Source organism: Podarcis liolepis (genome assembly GCF_965112155.1).
Source record: "Podarcis liolepis genome assembly, chromosome: 3".
In the NCBI taxonomy this organism is placed as follows: domain Eukaryota; kingdom Metazoa; phylum Chordata; class Lepidosauria; order Squamata; family Lacertidae; genus Podarcis; species Podarcis liolepis.
Window position 1 is genome coordinate 60,214,177 of NC_139557.1, and position 20,425 is coordinate 60,234,601.

At 38.6% G+C, this 20,425-nt stretch overlaps 2 protein-coding genes across 19 annotated transcripts in view; one reads left to right on the forward strand and one right to left on the reverse strand.

The window, feature by feature from the left end:
- L3MBTL3 (L3MBTL histone methyl-lysine binding protein 3) overlaps positions 1–12,767 on the forward strand; it is a 68,202-nt gene extending 55,435 nt beyond the window's left edge. For 11 of the 15 annotated variants that reach the window (XM_083498093.1, XM_083498096.1, XM_083498105.1 and 8 more), the window contains 6 exons: positions 5,239–5,388; positions 6,152–6,283; positions 9,771–9,862; positions 10,051–10,214; positions 11,469–11,531; positions 11,996–12,767. In XM_083498093.1, the coding sequence (XP_083354219.1) occupies positions 5,239–5,388; positions 6,152–6,283; positions 9,771–9,862; positions 10,051–10,214; positions 11,469–11,531; positions 11,996–12,139 (745 nt within the window). In that variant the 3' untranslated portion in view covers positions 12,140–12,767. The remainder of the gene's footprint in view (positions 1–5,238; positions 5,389–6,151; positions 6,284–9,770; positions 9,863–10,050; positions 10,215–11,468; positions 11,532–11,995) is intronic. The other 4 variants (XM_083498100.1, XM_083498097.1, XM_083498098.1 and 1 more) reach the window with 2 other exon arrangements.
- Positions 10,178–20,425, reverse strand: part of SAMD3 (sterile alpha motif domain containing 3) — a 49,432-nt gene continuing 39,184 nt past the window's right edge. For 2 of the 4 annotated variants that reach the window (XM_083498165.1, XM_083498166.1), the window contains exons 6-11: positions 19,907–19,991; positions 18,072–18,236; positions 16,034–16,246; positions 15,495–15,666; positions 15,033–15,115; positions 12,906–14,625 (exon numbers count right to left, since the gene is read on the reverse strand). In XM_083498165.1, the coding sequence (XP_083354291.1) occupies positions 14,374–14,625; positions 15,033–15,115; positions 15,495–15,666; positions 16,034–16,246; positions 18,072–18,236; positions 19,907–19,991 (970 nt within the window). In that variant the 3' untranslated portion in view covers positions 12,906–14,373. Of the gene's footprint in view, positions 10,295–12,905; positions 14,626–15,032; positions 15,116–15,143; positions 15,667–16,033; positions 16,247–18,071; positions 18,237–19,906; positions 19,992–20,425 lie in introns of those variants that run through there. The other 2 variants (XM_083498168.1, XM_083498167.1) reach the window with 2 other exon arrangements.

Consider the following 20,425-nt stretch of genomic DNA (forward strand, 5'->3'; position numbering starts at 1 on the left):
TTTAAGATTCCTGTATAACTCACCTGGTTGTGGAAGAGTGTGAAAATCTGCATAAACTCAGAAGCCCTAGGAGGGGGGGGGGGCAAGGAGCTGTCCTGCATAACTTCCCGCCACCCCAACACTATAATCCTACTTTCCCTTTCTTCACTCTCTTGTTTGTAAAAAAAACACACCCTCAAATTGTGTGACTATTTAGATTGACTATGTTCTGAGTATTTAAGCCCACATGCAAACACAGTCTCCCATCCACCCACTGGAAAGATTAATCACTATGTGATTCATTCTCTTATTTTTCTAGTGGAAATGTCACTTGTAGTCATTGATTGTGAAGATGTGGACTCCTTCTCTTGTCTATCAACAGAGTTCACAAAAACACTGTTGATTACAGAAATGCAATGTTTCTGTTGCTTTGCTATATCACTGGTTTCATTTCAATACAACGTGGGATTTACTATGCTGTTAGACATACTTCTGATCTGTCTAGTGCTTTTTAAAAATTAAAGCCTTCACAATTCCTCAGTAAAGAGGATGTCAAGTGAATCATATAATTTCTTTTTCTTCCAATTGTTTTTTAAGCTGTGTATTCATTTGAAGGGGATATTGTATACCATTTTGTTCTGGTGTCAACAACCCAATGTAGGGTATAACATGATTAATTTTTGATGATTTATGGTTGGCTTGTTAAATGGAGACCTGGAGGCTGTGCTGCTTGGGAGGATTTACGAATTGATTTAAAACACCAACACAGTGGTTTAGAGGATGGCGAAACATGCTGCAAGCTCATGTAGTCCCTCTTCCTCCTCCTTTCTTGTGTTTCCTCTTCCTCCATCTCCAAGTTACTGTTAGTTTTTAATGACATCTGAACTGAACAACTATGGTTAATGGCAACTTCCAAGCTTCAGTGTTGTAGTGGAAGGGAAACTTGGGCGAATGCAGCCCTTCTGCTCTTTCCAGAGCAGAAGTGATGACATTTGCTGGAGTACCAGGGTAATTGATGGTGTCTCCTGGCTCAGGTGAGTGACTGAAGAGACAAAGAGGCTTTAGCTGGCTGAATATCTTTTGTTGATGCTTAATGTGTTTTGCAAGTTTAACCTTGCAATTAACCTTTAATTCAGAAGTCAGCACCCCTAAGTTTAATGGACCTTACACTCAGGTAATTATATATAGGACTGGAGTCCTTCTTGAAAGACTAGACATTATTCCTTCATTTCTGTAGTAAACATTCCTTGCACAGCTATCTTTTTTGACATCAGTTTGGATTCTCCTTTGAGGGGCTATGGATTTAGGGTTTGGGGGTGTGGCTATGGGGGCTGTCATGATTAACTCCTGCATTCAGAGTTTACCAAGACACCTAGTTTGTGCTAAACCATAGTTTGTCATAGTTGAACATGGTTATGGCAACCCAGAAATGGAGAAGGGAATTTGTTTACAAAGGAAGAGAGAGAACAAGCCTACTTGTATATTTCTCAAACTGAGCTTGTACTGCTCATGTGAAAGTCTCTTTTTACTTTGCTTTATTAAAAAACCAAAATGGAAACCAAGACAAATCAACTTCATTTGGTGCTGAGTTCCAAAATAAGCCATCTGCATAATACAGTGCTAACGTAGTAGTCCTGTTTTAAGAACTGTAAATCTAAAGCATTCACTTATAAACGAAAGTTATTTCCTAAAATTGGATACAGAACCTGTCTTAAAAGACATGAGTTATGCCTCAGTTCCTCCTACAGTGTAATTTGGTTTTATATTTTTAGTTGTCTTTTGTTTGTTTTACAGATTAAAATCTCCATTAACCATGTGTGTTGTATAGGACTGAATCATCTCCATTTTTCTTTCAAATGCAATACTGAACTTCATTTGCATCTCTAAGTTTTTTAATCAGATTTTGACTCCGCGGTCATAGTCAATAAATTGATTATTGAAATTGAGCAATGTACAGATAAATTTACCGCTTCCTGAGAAAAAGCTTCATTTATTTGAATCCCTCCTGGTTTAAAGGCAGGAAGATTAGCTTGCTTGGTGTCTCCTGTGAATAAATTGTGTGCTTTTTAATTCATACATTTTTAGTTAAATGCTTTATTTGTTGTTTGTATAGTTCCTGTACAACTTGCTGGTTGTTTTAAAACATAGTGAGCAAAGAAGGACAAACTTGGGCAAAATGCTTTCATTGTAGTTGTGGATCGAATGACATCACAGCTCCCATTGATTTTTAAGGTGCTAAGGTTTTACTCCAAAATTATCTATTAGTTTCCCTATTTTCTAACATTGCAGTAGCAAGGAGATGGTTTTCCTTTCCTTTTATTTTTTGATTCTTTCATATTTTTTTACAAGTGTATATAATGGCAGAGATCTGAAGAATCTTGTGATTCATCCCATGTGCCAAAGAGCCCTCCATGCTATCTTTTGAAACTAAGTAGAGGATGATGGCCCCAGAGTTCAGTTGTGATCAAGGCGCACAGTTGGAGGCTGCAGTCAGTGGCTAAGGAGTCAGACCAGGTTGAGGACTCTGAACTTTCTTCTGCAGATCAGGAGATTACTGATCCTGAGGCTGACAAACAACCCATAGCACAACCTCCAGGGCCTGTAGAGCCAGAACCTGACTCACAGATGTCTTATTCTCACAGATGCCTTCCGCTGAGCCTGAAAAAACAAATGTCCCCCACAGTACCTCACTGGGCAGGAGGCTGTGTCTTCAGGCCAGAAGGCTGGCCCTTTAAGAATCTTAAGTTCTCACCAAAAGGGGTGGAGCCTGGGAGAGATGCAGGTGGAAGCTTTAAATGGCTTTCAGTCTTTGTCAGAGCAAGTTGTTCACTCGGAACTCTCCATGGTACTGCAATCCTGACCTGCCACACACTGCTTTACCAGGACAGAGTTTCAAAAGTAGTTTGAATCCCTTCTGTTTTTCAAGGAGAAATGTAAAAAAAATATTTCCGTGTATGCCCTAGCTCTCAGATTTGTTGAAAGTAGATATTTGGATCTTGGTTGTGATATTCAACAAAAACAACCCCAGCACCTACTTGAGCCCACCCTAGTCCACAGTTTTTTATAAGAACTAATAGAAGTGAATGAGAAAGAAAGGCAGTTCAGAGTGAAGTGAAAGAACAAGAGAAGAAAGGCTGGCAACCCAAATGGAAGTGCATGATTGAAACAAATAAATGCACTAAGGAAAAATGTCAGCAGTATTTCTTCTATTATAAGACACTCTTCGCATGCTGCGCTCTGGCATTCTTTCTGTCAATAGCAAAAGAGCTGCAAGGCCTACAGTACTGAAGAATTGATCTCTTTTCCATTCTGGAAAGCATCTGTAAGGATTGAATGTTTCCCAGAGCCAAATGCTTAAAGGAAAACAATGAAAGTTGATTAACACAACATATAGCTCCTTTGGTCCAAACCTGAAAAATACCTGGTGTTTTGGACTACCCAACAGAATAAGCTAAAGACTAAAAAGAGACTGGGATTGCTCTTTGTCTTTACATTTGCCATTTCAGAGTGGTTATATAGATTGCTAGGTTGCTGCTCTGAGGAAGATGCTTGTGATATCAAAAGCAATTATGTCACAATGAGGGATAAATGTGAAATGGTAATTGGGAGGATAGCTACTGTCTTGAAAAGAGAAGCCACAGGTAAATTGTGAGCTCATTTCCCCCCCTTATATTGCACAAAGGCAGTCCTTCCTAAAATAACAATAAAATGAAATGAAAAGAAAAGAAAAGAGTAATTCTTTTTCACAGTAGGTGTTCTAGTTTATTGACAAGTAAAGGAGAATCTCTTTCATATACTTTCTGTTGTGTCTGGCAAAGTGTCGAAGCTTCATTTTGTGCATTCAGTTAATAGTTACATATCTGTGTTACTGTCAAAAGTTAAGAGCAATTTTAGGCAATTTGTGTGGCACCTAGGACTTGTGGGGACTATGATGCCAATTTCAGTTCCTAATTAATTTTATTTCATTCTGTAATTTTCACCTTGCTTTAGAAGTGTGATTTCTTTAATTTATCCCCTTCCTTTTTAATGTATGCTATCAAATACTTCAGGAAATGTTTGTCTGCTTCTGGCAAAAAGCTCTGAAGCCAAGTGTCCTGTGAAAGCCAATGCTATATTCATACAGATGAAGCAGCTTACTTAACAAAAATTGCACTTGGACTTTCAATTCAGATTCTGAAGTTTTCCCAATTCCTCTTAGCATTTCATTTTGGGCTTCCAATATCATTGCCTACTATTACGCTTGAACAGAAGTTCTCAAACTATGGCCTGCGAGTCACTGAGGGAGAAAGGCAATGCCATGCTCTTCTGATGGTTATGTTGGCGCAAGCATTGTAGCTTGTGAAACAGAATAATCCCCCTCCTCCTCCTCCTCCTGCATGCTATTCTGGGGATTCTCCCAATTCTCCCTGAGCTAATGGGGGGTGGGGGGGAGAGAAGTCCTTGCATAGGGCTTTCATGGACAAGTCTAGAAGCTTCATCTAGGTGGTTTGAGAATAACATCAGTAATATCTTTACTTGGTCTTGCACTTGGTTAATTTTTTTCTAACAACAGAGATTGAGGCTGTTTTGAGTAGAGCTCAATTTATCAAGCAGGCTAATGGGATTTTGGCCTAGGGCCATTGGTTTTCATAGCCAGTTTTGGCAATTATGACTATGCCAAATGAAAAAAGTTTATAAGTGGTCTGCTGAGACGCCTAGTCATTTTGAAGTCATCCATGAGGGAAGAACTATGCCCATGGCAGTAACTCCTTCCCTCCGTTTCCAGCATAGACCTCCAACTGACATTGGAGCTGAACAGTTACTATCAAGAAAGGTGAGTCAGGCAGAAGGGAGCAGTATTTTGGGATGTCAGTAACATCTAAACACCTGAAAATACTACAAAAAAGGCACAGTTCCTTCCACTACATGACAGAAACAACTTATGATGCTTTGTATGCCAGAGAAGGAGGAAAACAAAGCTGGCTGCTTCTACCTGAACAAACTAAACTGAAGAGAAGAGGTATTGACATCTTGTGGCACAAGAAACCTACAAATGAATTTCTTTTATCAGTACATTTCCCTGATGAGGAACTTCCAAGTGTTGTGTGCTCAAGTTTAGTTGGCACTTTAGTTCTAAAGTAGGAGTCCTGCAAGACATTTTTACTTGTATAGGTTAATGGATTGAGACAGGTTCCACCTAACTTGTAATCTTTAGGGTGTTCAGTTCAGCTGGGAAGTCTTTTCAATGTCTAATCTCTTTTTACTGCTTCAATTTTTCAGTGCTCTCAGCTGCCCATATTCTGAGATAAATCTGAGCAAAGAACATATCCTTTCAGACCGCTTAAGTGGAGAGATGCCTCAGAGTATTCCGCCTCTGCATTGGAACCGGAAGCCAGAAGCAAATGAAAGATCTGCATCTCCTGTAATCAGGTAACTATGACAGAATTTCCCTTTATATGTAGCTTATAGTGCTTGCAGACTTAGATCAAATGCTAACCTTTCGGCACCTGCTAAAATCATTGTTTAGGCAAACCTACCCAGAATGCTTAGAAATGCTGATTTGAATTTTAATATTTTAATTTTCTGTATATTTTAAAGTATTGCAATTTTTCTTGATTTGAATCTTTTATCTTTTTAGAGGGTTTTTTCCTTACAATCAAATTATATATAATTTTTATGAACTAAATAATATACAGATTACTTTTTTCAATTAGAGCAAAATCAGATATCTGGTTAACATTTACATAATTTCAATTTTATTTATAATAACACAGAATAGTAAATAGATTTCAACCCCTATTTGAAATATTTGTATCATCTCCAGGTTCGGATCCTATTTTCTCCCTTTGAATGGAAGCTCCTGCCAATCATAGAAGGAAATGTGCTCATGGAGGGATCCCTTTCCACTTATGGAAAAACCTCTGTGAGCCCAACTGTCCTTCCATGAATGCAGGTTTGATTCTGGAGTTGGGGTGCAAATAAATCCCAAAAAGAGATTTCCATATTTGTGTGTAATTGTATTTTCTAAATAGGAATCCATCTCAAATTGTAAAGATCTGAATAGCAGATAAGGAAATTGTATATGGTATTTTCCTACTGTATGGTGTTCAGCTTGCTATTAATTATTCGGTTTTTTGATTAATTTTGACATGAATGTAGGATTTTGAAAGCTTGTCCATTTATTTTAAATCAGTAATAGAAAATGTCCCAGTCCCATTGTCCTAAAATCTTCAGCTCATCTCCATTCATCAAAGCAGGAAGACACAGAGGTGAAACCTCTTTGCAAAAAGCCTCTAATGTTTGATGTCAAAGAAAAGAACTACAGGTATCCTTTCAAATATGTTAAAAATAAAGAATACTCCAGCTCTGATGCTCATCATCCTAGTGCCAGTAATTGCTTTCCTGAATTAAGTGCTTTGTTCAGGTGTCCTACCTGTTAGATGCACCATGTCATATAAATGATGCACTCTGTTACTGGAAGTTAGGGGATTAGGAATGCTTACTTGTGCTTGGCAAATAAGTGGGTGATTATGATTCAGTGAAGAGAGTGTTCCATGCATCATAGCAGATCGACACTTCAAGATCTCTCCTTTTGGACAAAACAGTGGCAGCTGCCTCACAGTGGGTGGGTCTTTTGTACCAGGGGTCAAACTTGTAGTATCCTGCCCAGATAACACTAATGCTGTGCTGATCAACATGATCAGGCATGCACAAGAGCATTTCTGATGCAAATATTCAGGCTAAGAATAAGTATCTCAAGCATACTGTCTCAAGTGGTTTTTTGAGTGCTTGGTGAGTCAAGGTTGTCCTAGCTGTCAAGAGTTGAGTACTTTTGCTATTGAACAGGGGGAGCGAAAGGTATCTAGTTTAGATATAGGCCACATTGCTTTCTTCTGTGCAGTTTCTATAGAAACTAGAATGCCATAACTGAAACTAGCCCAGCAAAGCATTGCACTAAGAAAATATTAACTTTGGTGTATGTGCGACATACTTTTTGGAAGCATATTTTTAAAAACATTGTATTGGAATTGAGTACATGATTAGAAGTAGTAGGTTCTCATGGTACTAACTGATGTAATGAATTAAAAGTTTTATCCAGCTGTGTTCTTCCACTGTTTGGTTCAGCAGAAATTCAGGTTCAGCTGCAAGTGAAAAATGAGGCAGTTTTTGCTGATTTTTGTATACACACCCAAATGGGGGTGGGGGGGTAGGATTGCTGTACAGGGTTAGGGAACCCTTTGGAACAGTGTGGCAGGTGCCCCAGGGGGCTGCAGGAGAAAGGAAGAAGCTGCAGAAACCACCTCTTCCTCCTTCCTGCTCATGAAAGCCTCTGATTGATCTAATTGCCTTTTGTAAGCAGATCAATACAACCCCAGTTTTTGAAGAAGTCTGTACAAATTATCACTGCACTTATAGAGCACAATTATAACACAAGCACCAGCTGCTGTGCCTTTGCCTAGGGAAGAATTATAGCCATAGTTTGTGTAGTGTTGACACAAATTCTATATTGCCCACATGAATAACTCCCAGAAATATTACTGTCTATTTGCCTATCTATTTTTCTTTCCATTTTGTCCTGTTTACTATGCACCAGGCTATCACATTTTACCATCTTTAAGGCTGATATCTTTCTCTTGTTCCTGGGTTTAGGAAACTGACAGATCTTACAATGCCCACAAAATCAGTTTGCAGAAATATTGTTACTAGTCTTCTGTTTAGACTACTCTGTCATAAGGTTACCAGATTTTTTTCCAATGAATCTGGGGACACTTTTCAACTTCCTACTAAATAGGGGACTGATTTGTAAATCCGGGGACTGTCCCCAGGAAACGGGGACATCTGGTAACCTTAGTCTATCAGACATGTAGAGGCTGCTGTTTTTATTGATAATTGTATTGTGTATCATGTTGTTAAAATAAAAAACATGAAATAATCTCACTATAGCATTAACCAATAATGCCCAGTGCTTCTGACATATATAAAGCAGATAAGAGAAATCTTCCTTTCATGGAGATTGTATTCTCCATATTTAGAGATACACAAGTTTTTAATTTCCTTTTTAAAAGAAATGTTAACTAGTATTTTTTTTATCCGTAGAAATGCATTCACCACCTTTGCAGCAGATATAGATATTTATGGCTTTAATTAAAAACAGAGCTTATATAAAAAAGGAAGAAAACAGTACTGTTATGTTACACCACCAGATGCTTGTGGGGAAAGGATCTTTGCCTAAGGACCATAGTGTGGTGTCTGTTGTCTTGCTACAGTACAATGGGATACCCCAAATATAACACTTAACATATCATTTTCACAACAGCCCTATTATTAAGTGGCTGCTGATAACATGTGAACAGGGAATATGCACTCTGTTCAGAAAAGTTAATTACATGCAGTTGATATTTCACAGTAGTGTTTAGGTTACGGAAGCTTTCTATTTAATTAAGAATCAATTAAATCCCCAGAAACCTAGATCAAATTATTTTTCTGTAATTAGAATAGCCAAACACTTACTTTTCAATATGAACATCTCCATATCAAGAAGAACAAAACAAGCAGAAACAAACACACAGTTTCCCGTGATTATTAATGGAATTCTGTAAATCAGCGAGAGGAGCTGTTGCAGAAAAAAATCTGTTGATATGTTCATTTCCAAACATCATTATGTCATTTCAAGCTTCATTACATCACTCACTGCAGTTTCTTTATCACTTTTACTATTTACTCTCCTACTGTAATATTTTCTCTGGACAAAATGCATGTATTTGTGGCACTCTTCCCCCATCGCAACCAGGCAGTATACGTGTTGGACAGACCAGGCTCCTTCACCTACAGACTATTTTCATCAACATGTCTGTGTGACGTATTTTGTGTCAAATCTGTCTGCTTTTGTGAAATGCCCAGACCAGCAGCGAAACAGGAAAATCTTAGGCACAACCTCCCCCCCACCATAAAAATTTGTTTAATTGTTAAAAAAAGACACAACCCTCAAAGTGGTTTATAACCTTGCACACATTAAAAAGAATCCCATTTTAATCACGGGGTTCTTCAAGGGTTCTACTGCCCTATGGTGAGTTTTTCCATGCTAATGGCGAGTGTGTGTGAACCACTATTCCGTTTTGCATATTCTTTATTGTGGATTAATTCTTTCACCGCATCCTGTAGCACTGAATTAAATTGTAAGGATGGATGGGACAGTGCTTCACTGCTGATAAATGTAGTCGTACGCTATTCATGGCAGTTGTTTGTTGTTTTAATTGAATTGTGTTTTGTCCAGACCTTATTAGTTATTTTCTGTGGCTGCCTGCACTGCATCATGCTCAAGGATGTCCCCCTCCAGTAATGCACTTCTATATACCCCATTTACATTTCTGTGTTAAAATAGCAGGCAGGTGTTATTTGACAGATGACAAAGGAAATACTCATAAAAGTGACTTCCATTTCTGTCAACTTTCTATAAAATGTTAATCGCCTATGATAGCTACTGAAGATAATAGAGAATTGTCGGTTATTTTCTGTGTTTCAGCACAGTAATCCAGCAATTACACTCTGGTTGCTTCCTTCTGTAGTATTTCTTAAATTAAAGCTGAGGCAAAGATCTCCCTCCCTGGTACATTTTATGCTCCCAAGAACCCTGCCAGATGGTTGGTTGGCTTCAGTCTGTCTCAGGAGACAATGGAAACCCCTGTCAGAACATATATGGGTCTCCATTTCTTGTTGTAGAATATTCCATGCAAAGGTGGAATACTCTCAGTACTCTGTACTCTGTAGCATCTTGAAAATTAATTGATTTATTTATTTAATCAATTAATTAGGGGATGCCAGGCAACTAAGGATTTTGCAAAGAAAGATGGCTGCGCAGGCAGGAAGATGGAAAATGAAGAGTCATCTCTAAATGAATCCAAAGGTACTATCTCATGTTATACCTGCCAATGTACAGGATTTTTTGAATGCCACAAATTAATGGTTTAAGCTCACATTTATGGATTATGTCCCCGGTCGCCATGGCCAGTCAGATCTGAACCAAAATAATTCAGCCTGCAGTTTTAAAACTTGCTTGTATTTTTGTGTGTTTTTGTTTCCTTTTATTTACAGATACCAAGGAATCCAATAACAGGAGTTCCCATCCTCAGCCAGTTATTTTGACCTCGAAGTTGACAATCCCAGCCTTTCCATTGCGATGGGAACAGCAGAGTAAGCTCCTTCCTACTGTGGCTGGAATCCCTGCCAGTAAAGTTTCCAAGTGGAGCACAGATGAGGTGTGTTCCCAGTGCAATTCTTGCTAGACGTGAACTGAAGCAGACTTCACTTGATCATGTCGTCTTTGTGGGTTATAGCTCTATTTTGTACAGAACACAATATTGTACAGTCATACCTCGGGTTACAGATGCTTCAGGTTGCGTTTTTTCAGGTTACAGACCGCCAAAACCCGGAAGCTTTGCACATGCGCAGAAGCGTCCACTGTATAGTTTATTGCTTATTTGTTTATTGCTGATTATGTATTTATTTTTAATGTAACATGGTTCCTTTTAAGTTTAGTAAACTATTTGAGGGGGTTTTTTTAAGTAGGATAATAGTAAATAATAGGTGAATCCTTAAAAAAACCCTTTTCTGATGTAGCATATAATAGATCAATTCTAAAAACTATGCTCATGTAGCTCTGTTACATAAAATAAACCTTTCTGTCTTTATCAGAAAGTGGACTGTATCTAAACTCCTTTAAGAGGAATCATACTTTAAAGACAACTTGTTTTGCCTTACGGTAAAGGCAGATGGTTCTTATAACCAATGCAGATGGTGACTTTGTTCTGTCCTCCTGATTTTGTTCTTCTGGCTATACTGAGTTCCAATTTATTGTAGAGCTTCATTTTTCTAAAATACTCGCTTAGGGCAGTGTTAGAACAGATCATAGGGAAAACAGTAAGTGTCGTCTTAGGGCACAGATGGGAAACCTGCAGCCCTCCAGATATTGTTGGATTCTTTAACTTCCCATCATTGCTCAGCACCACCTGATTCTACCCCACCCTCTTCTAAGCTACAGACCTCGATTACATAAACAGAGGCTATACAGGCAAAATTGGAAAGAGTGAAGGCCACCTCCTGTGGTGGGGAGCTTCATTATATTAAAATCAGCTGGAATAAAGACATGCAGTGATGAGATCCAGTTTTTTTGCGAGGAAGCCACTGGGAGGACTCCCCAATCTCTCAGTTATCTATGGCCATTGTAGCATCTTTTTCTCTTCCTCCATACAAATGAGTGAATGTCATGCTAATGGAGCTCTTGTGTGAGGGTGGGGAAAAGGGGGTCAATGTTTCTAAACCCCAGGGCCATTTTTTTTAAAAAAATATCCAAGTTTTTCTAATATTTTTCAGAACTGTGTTAATTTCCAAGCTAATGGGGCTGGGGCCTTCAAAGAATGTGCTTGTTGTTAATTGCTAGACAAGATCACAGTATTTTTTTGCACCCTCCTGTGGATAAACATCCATTGATTTTATGTGTTGTTAAAATTCAGGTGTCAGAATTCATACGGAGTTTGCCAGGCTGTGAGGAACATGGCAAGGTGTTCAAAGACGAAGTGAGTATAACAAATCTGTTGTTTCTCTGATCAAGAATTATTATTTAAATGCATAAAGGAGGCCAAATACTGGTTTAGGGCATATTCCTGAAGACATTATTTGATCCTGGTTTCAACTGAAATCAGATTTGTTTTCTGAGAGCCAGCTAAAGCCATTGTAACACTGGTACCTTGGTTTTCAAACGTAATCTGTTCCGGAAGACCGTTCGAGTTCGGAAATGTTCGAAAACCAAGGTGCAAAGTGTGGTCTGCAAATTTAATAGAGAAAATTGAGAAAAACACAGTGGTACCTCAGTGGAAGCCGTTCGACTTCTGAGGTGCGTTCAAAAACAGAAGCATTTACTTGCGGTTTACGGCGTTCAAAAACCAAGGTACCACTGTATCTTAAATTATTATTAAAATTTAGAGTTCTTCCTAAATGTCTAAAGTTACTAATAATGGAAATTTTCTCCTTTTTTCCCAAGCAAATTGATGGAGAAGCTTTCCTTCTAATGACCCAAACAGATATAGTAAAAATAATGAGCATTAAGCTAGGACCAGCCCTAAAGATCTTCAACTCAATCCTGATGTTCAAGGCTGCCGATAAGAACTCGCACAATGAACTCTGATGGAAAAGTGACTACAGGGCAGCTCTCTCCATTGCAGCTCATGTTTTATTCAAAGCACAAAGACTCCAAAGGATCATCAAGGAGGAACTCTCCAAGGCGAAAAGTCAGAGTGGATGGAGTGTTGATTTTCTCCAAGAGCCTGAGCAAACTAACACTTCTGGGAAGTGCTTAAGCTTTTTAGTAAGATGCTCTTACAAAAGAGTGGGTACTTAATGTTTACTGGCTGATGGCTCTAATTTTCCCACAACTAGCCATCCTTAATTTTATCGGGGATCCATTAACTAAGTTAACATATTAAAATTATGGAAATATTATCCTTTTCCAAGGAGACACAAAATACACACTTCATGAATTTACTTCTTCACCAATGAATTCCTTTGTATCGTTTCATCATTTTCATTAAAAAAAAAATTGTTCGCAGTTTAAAATAAGTGGACTACAGTTAATGAAGACTGTTAACAAGTCGTCTTAGTTTCACACAGCAGCTCAAATTTAATACTTTGCTGTGTACAATGAAGCTGATTGATTTATTCTGTTGTATGAAAACATTGCTGGAGACCAATGCTATGTTTTTTTGTTTTTGTTTTTTTGCATGATTAAAGAAGTTTAATGAATATTTCCACCAGCATATTTAGTATTAAGTTATTAAAACAAGAACTAACCAACAAAAGTAAAATTCGGGATTTATATAATTGTTTTATGCTGCATTATAATATTTAGTCCACAAATCTAAGACGAAAGATAGAAATTAAATTCTACAACTAAAATCTCCAATTCCTTGGGGAATTTAAAAATCTATTTGAGCAGGAATAATGTATTACCCTCAGTAATTTAAAGATAGCAAGAGATAGGACAAGAGATAGGGAAAAGCCCAAGCAGACAGTCAAGTAAAATTTATGTTACAGCTAAAAGGAATTTTTCACTTGTAAAAGTCCAGTTGTCTTGTGACTTGCTCTTGCGGCACAAGAGAAAAGAAACACGAAGCAGGGGTGTTATGAATTAGATTGCATTGTTCCAACAAGCCACAATACGTACTCAAGGTTTGTTGTTGGCTTACTGACTGATTTATTGGAGCATAAGAAACCATTGGATGTAATGCTAAGTCAGGGGTCATGGCTCTCTTCTTTTCTGTGCTAGCACACAGACTAGATACAGACTAGAAAGGCCCCTTCGTGATAAACCAGAGTAATAGTTTACTCTGATGTGCAAATGAGACTACTGAGTGTGCTTTAGAAGTGTAGAATTTGGTACTGGAGCCCGTTAATATCTGTTAACAGAGTGTTAATAGAGAGAGAGTATTTCTAACCTCCACGCTTCAACATGTGAGCAGTGTGGTATTCTCACAAGCTAAGAGAGTGGAAAGAGAAGCTTTGCTATGGTTCAGTCCTCTGGTAACATCTGTAAACAACTAGATGATGGGGTTACTTACATTGCCACATGGCTGGCTAAATTAGTGTGGGAAGTAAGTATGTCATTTTTCACACATGGTATATATTTTCATGTTAGCTAGATAGGCAAGGGATCACCTCACGTTGTACATGCGCTATCGTTGTCTTACTTTTATACTTCCCTTACTTCTATACTATACTTCTAGAAATAAAAGTGGTTCCAATGGCTTGGGCAACATGAACCTCCCATTCTTGCCCCATTATGATTATTTTTAATGGCTCTCCTGAGGAATGTTTCTTTTAAGTCAAGGTAGAACTGCACAATCATCTAGCATGGATGCATTAGATACAGAGTCAACACGTTTAAAATTAAAATGCATTTGTCACAGGACCATAGGTAGTTATTTAAAATCAAGTTGCATTACATTTTTATGAACACTGTTAGGAAATAACAAAGTTATGAAACTAGAGGGACAGGATATTCATGGAAACATTAAAAACAACCCACATCCCATTCGAGTTGGGTGTTAAGAATATGAGTATTTGGCAGAAGATAGTTGCTATAAAAGCAAATGTTCATAAAACATCTACGGTAACTTTTGTACTTTTTTTTTGAAGGAGCAAGATTATACTAAAAAGTGTACTTAAATCAATCAAAATGGCAAATGATAAAACCAGGAATTACTTGCAAGTGGATTCTGCCCCAAAGTCACATTAAGTAATATTCAGTATTGGTTGTTGTTGTTTAGTCGTTTAGTCGTGTCCGACTCTTCGTGACCCCATGGACCAGAGCATGCCAGGCAGTATTGGTATATTCAGTACTGGTATATTCACATTTTTCCCAGTTTACTTGATTTTTGCTGAAAGGAACTGTGGAAACTTGACTTCAAAGATGAGGGACTCCAAAAAGTGAAGTGTATTGTACAGTCTTTTGGGGTATGGAATGCCAAAGACATGGTAGGAAGCCAGCAGAGCAGCGAGGGCCATTGTACAATCATCCAGCTGGGCCAATTTCTCCTTCTCCACGTATAGGGAACACTCACACACGTTTACATCAAATGGGTATTTTACTTCTAGTACTGGTGTTGACACTTTCACCTGGTTTTAAAAAATAGAAGTCTACGCATAAAATTCATGGGATTTCTTGTATTAACTCAAAAGAAAGTAACAGGAGGATCATCCTTCTCTCAAAACTGTCTTTTAAACCAGTAATGAGAGTTCAGGTTGACCGAAAACAGACAATATAAGATCATTAGTAAATAAGAATTGAAGCTGCTGACCCCAGTTTGGTTCTTACTACCTGGGCTACTTTCCTTCCAGGAAAGCACTCCAATGCCTGACAAAATCAAGACATAAAAGAAAAACCGTTTTGCATGTTATCAACCATTATCAATGGTATCTCCAAATATATTGTTGCAATGTTGCATAAAGACAAACGAGTACATGTGGATTTTTTAAAAAAATTGTTGTCCGGCCTCCCACCATATAATTCGTTATCTACATACCTCCTCATTCACAGCAGCAAGCAAAGAGGAATCCTCTCCAAAAACATCTGGCAGAAGTAAACATGTGGCAGTAATCTTCATATCTATCAAAAGTGAAGAACAATTACAGGGCAGTAGGATTAACAGCCAGAAGAAGCAAGTGTTTTAATAGGCAGTTGCGTTCAAAGCAGAATGCTCTATATTTGGATGTTTTTTCCACTCTTGACAATAATTTATTAGGGTTTCTTCACACACACATTAGTTACCTTTCCAAGAAACATTCAGCATCTCAAGCATGAGTAATTAATCTTCCTTTTTCAGTTAATAAGCCATTTATATTCGATGTAGGATCTGTCCCATAGTGCATTGAAAGCAAACAGCCATTTCTCAGTGCACTTAAGGAAAATGTTTGCTTAGCTTCTATTATACAAAGTATCTTGCCCATTAACTGCTTTAAAACCAGACACAACAGGCTATACCAACATGTCCGAATGTCATCTTCCATGTACTGCTTCAGATTCTTCTGCAGAGCAACAATAACTGGGCTATTCTTCACCACATTCGACGTCAGTATGTCCTCTGAATACGCTTCCAAAATCTCAGCTGTTTTCTTGTAAATGTCTTTGTGTGTTAAAAGATGATATTCTTTAAAAAGCTAGAGGGGGAAAGGAAAGCAATTTAGATAATCCAACTGAGAAAATGTGTTAAATTACAGTTTAAAGAGCACACAAGTGGAAGTATGCACTGATGCAGGACCCGATCACGAGCACACTCTCCTTTGCAGCGTTACTGGGGCTTCAGAATCATAGAAGCATGGCTGCTTCCAACTGTGGAGGCAGAGCAATAGCCATCATGACTAGCAGTCATATTTTTCTTGGATCACAAGATACAGGGTGTGATTTGCTGTCAAAACCTCCGAATAAGTTACAGAAGTGCCTTCTTTGCCACGAACATAGAAATGCCTATGCGCACTCGTGTTCTGCCATGAAATATAAGGTTGTTACTAAGAAAACACCCATTACCTGGTAAGGACACTTCAAAAAGGGGAATAGCATGAGAATTTCTTTGAAAGGCTTCCTCTCTCGATTGATCATCTTCCTTCTTATTTCTAAAGTCTTGGTCATCCTGTTGTCCACTTCTACCCAATTTCTCTCAGTTTTCATATATTCTTCCTTAAACCAGCTGATATGTTCATTTATCTCGACATCAAGGTCTTCGTTGTAAATGTTTTTAACCTGTTAAAATTGTCATTAGTTATTTTGTAGAGTGCATTTTTACAAAAGAGAAAAGGAATAGTCTTGGTTAATAATAGTGCAATTTATCAAGAAAAACTAATCCTATACACATATGGGAGTACCTCACATTGAACTCAGTGGGGCTTGCTGCTGAGTAGAGGTGTACAGGCTTGCACTGTTAATGAAGTATTTTATTTACAAGTATGATCTTTCTCAGGGTTCTCATACTTTTTTAAAAAAACAAAACCCTGCATTCTTTACAAAAAAAACCCCAACATAATGTAAGTATCTTATTTCCAGCAGTATTTGATGGCAACAACATTTAGACTTATTTCAGAAGATAAAGGCATTCTTTGTAAGCACAATTCTTATCTATAATTATAACTGAGTTTCCCTTCAAAATTAGAACCCATAAGTACATTCCAGTCAAGTAGACACAGTACTCCTTGTTTATCAGTACCTTCCAGACTAAAAACACATTATTTGTGCCAGTTTTCAAGTGTTTTATTATGTATTTAAATTTAAAAATCTGGGGAAAGAAACCTTTCCCAAGCTTCTTATAGTCACCACAATTAAGTAATTCAAATGCTGAGCTTCTAAAAGAGTTCTTAATTCTAAGATGGTAAAATAATTATTGTGTTACTAAGTATAATCTCACCAGTAATTTATAGGACACTAAAACTGGCAATTACCAGGCATAGCTGATAATCAGAACTAGCATAATGGTTGGGGCAGGGGGAAGAGTGGGGATACTGTTCCCTTCCCTTCCCCAGACCTAAGTGAGTGGAGAAAGTGAAGCAAAAACAGATAAGCAAAAGCATTATAATATTTATTCAGGGTGACATGTTACCCAAAGGTAAATTCACATCTAGCAGTTTCGCTATAGCCATAATGATATAAATCAGTCTTTAGTAATACCAAGCCTAAGTGGGCACATAGCATGAATGCCTTGGCAAAGTCTACACCTCTTTTGTCCCCAAGCACCACGATTTCCAATCCAAACACTTAGGTTCCAGTTCTTCCCCCAGCTTGGCTGCAATATATTCAGCCAACATTTAGGTTGTTTGCATGCACAGAAATGGTGGGCAGGAAATTCTCTGCATACAAAATGGATGTCTTCCATTCTCTGCAAGGTTTGATAAGGTCTAGGAATGTTGACAGAGTTGCAGTCAGAACCTAGTCATATTGCCTTGGATTATATGGGAAAGGAAGTTAGCTTAAGGAAGTGCAGAGAGGAAATGCTACCCATCCTCTCCCTCCTTCAAGCCCCCATCTCACGTTGCAGCAGAAAGGGGCAGACAGGGATTTTTTTTCCAAATTACCTTAAGATCTAAGGTATTATTGACAGGCAAGTCTCACTGAAATCTATGGGACTTTTTAAGCATTGGCGCATTAGACTCCTTAATGGAAATATGGCACTCATATTCTTCAAGAATCAAAATGGTTGGAAAGAAGCCATATAAGGAATGCTCAATTTTTGCACACCTTCCTATTTTCCTCTTTCAGGAGTAGCTGGAAAGAGCAGGCAAAGCTCATATTCATATCCTCTTGCTATTCCATCCACAGAATCTGAATACAGTGGTACCTCGGGTTAAGTACTTAATTCGTTCCGGAGGTCCGTTCTTAACCTGAAACTGTTCTTAACCTGAAGCACCACTTTAGCTAATGGGGCATCCTGCTGCTGCCGTGCCACCGGAGCATGATTTCTGTTTTCATCCTGAAGCAAAATTCTTAACCTGAAGCACTATTTCTGGGTTAGCGGAGTCTGTAACCTGAAGCGTACGTAACCTGAAGCGTATGTAACCTGAGGTACCACTATACTTACTTTTGTTTGCACTCCTTGGACCTTCTCACACCTGGTTTCAGAAGATTTTCTGGTCTGCCCTCGCCTGTGTCCAAACTTGCATTTATTTCTCACTACCTGTTCATCATCATCTATCGGTCTCCGCACATACTTGAAACGGTCTTTAAGGGCTCGTTTCCATAGAAACTGCATATTTAAAAAAGTTGTTAGTGTCTTCCAGGAGCCTTATCTATTCTTTCAGCGCAAGTTATCTACTGTTCCTGAATTGCTAAAAGAAAAAGAACCTTTAGAATATCATTTCCAGCAGATTTTTTGTAAAGAAAATGCAACTACTGTATACTTTGCAGAAGCTAATTGCATCCCAACCCTATTGAGGAAACAGAGTAACTAGCTTTGAAAGGCAGAAGGCAATAGCTTTGCTTAAAAGTAGTTTGACAAATGATAACATTGTAAATGCAAGACAATGGCTGTCTGCTTTTAACAGCGTAGCAAACAGCATAGTTGGTAAGTCAAAACTCAGGGGTGTTGTTTTCACACATCCACGCAATCGCTTGAAGTTTCAGTCACTGAGAAACAAACAGGGTGTGTGAACTTATTGTACATTAAAATTCTGTTTAAGAACACTGTTCTACGTGTTCTGGCTGAGTAACAGAATATTAATTGAAAATCAGAGTGTAAACCAACTTATTGATAACCCACCGTTTCTCATATAGCTCTCAGCATCTTAGTGTCATGGGATAATAATATAAGAATAGCGCCTGCTGTTTCAGGCCACGGGTCCATCTAATTCAACCACCACACAGTGGCCAACCAGACTTGTTTGTTTGTTTGTTTATTATTTCATAACATTTATATACTGCTTGATTGTAAAGAAAGCAAAACAAAACCTGAAAGTGGTTTACAAAAAGATGCCGATGAGAATCCTACAAATGAGATATGTTGGCAACAGTGTTCCCCTCCCTCTTGTGAACTGGTAGTCAGTAGGAAACGGTTTCTGACTGTGATGGCAGCACATAGCCATTGTGGCTTGCAGCCATTGATTGCTTTATCCTTCATAATATATGGAGGATACTATCCAGATTGACATTTCCTAGTTGCTATGAGATTATCACCTTAGCCCAGTCGACCTATGAAGTAATAAGCATCCAAAAACTGAATTCAAAGGCGTGCAGGAGTCATGATATAGTCGGTTTCACCCAATACCGCTCACATCTGTAACCAATAAAGTTGTGGCCTTATTTATCCCATTAACTCAACATCTTTGTGTCTGTGTGTTTATTATCCAAGGGGAACTTTGGGCCCTGGGGCCTTGCAACACAAGGTTTCTTCTGTGGAGACAGGAACCTTGGTAAGCTTATACAAATCACACCTTTGGACCACGACCTGGGGATAGATAGTATTCTCCTAAGGAACACAACACTCATCTATGAAGTCTTTGCTAACATACTGAGGACAACACACGGCAAATCTCCAGAAAGCCCTGCATGGAGTGTAAGATCAACCTCTGTGGAATGAAGTATTGAAGGCTCCACAGGGTCCAGCAGCATCCCCTAAGCACCACTCTCTCAAATAAGACTATAACCACTGGAAAGCCCAGTCCCAATTCAGACAGCTGCTCCAGCAGGATACTAATGGTGGAGGGTATAGAAAGCTGCTGAGAGATCAAGGAGAATCCACAGCATCCCATTACCCTTGTCTGTCTCCAGGCAGAAGTCGTCATACCTGGCAAACAGGGCTGTTTCCCTGACATAAGCAGGCCTAAACCCCAATAGAAATGTATATAATCAAATAAAAGCAATTGCATGTTTAATTCAAGAAAAACAACAGTACAGAATTGCATTTGTTTGGGTACTTACAAAGCCATTCCCATCCTCATCAAGAAAAGGGTATGCCTGGAGCAATTCATTGACAACATCATTATATTGCTGAGTGGTTGGATATCTGCCCACGCAATATAAAATGTATACAAATATTATTATTTAAAGTGCCCTGCTGCTTCAACTGGAAAATCTTCAGCTCCTTTTACATTAATGCCTGCCTCTATCATACAAAAAAAAAGTACACTCTTGGCAATCTCACACACTGGCCCAGTCATTCCTATCACTGCTGCCACCATATCAGGCTGCAAAACCCTGTGCCGAGGGTGCCTAAGATGGAAGGAGATTTGATTTCTTTTTTAGCACCATGGAAGCACTTGTGCAGTGGATATCTGTGGTTGGGCTCCTACATCTGTGTGTGAGATGTTGCACGTCTGCATTGTGGTGGCGGGCACTCACAATCCTGAGGGCGAGATTGCACCCCTGCACGTAAGTGAGACATTCCTGCTTCTTTACCAAGCTACCTGTGGTTTGGTGAAAAGCACTGAGAGATGACAG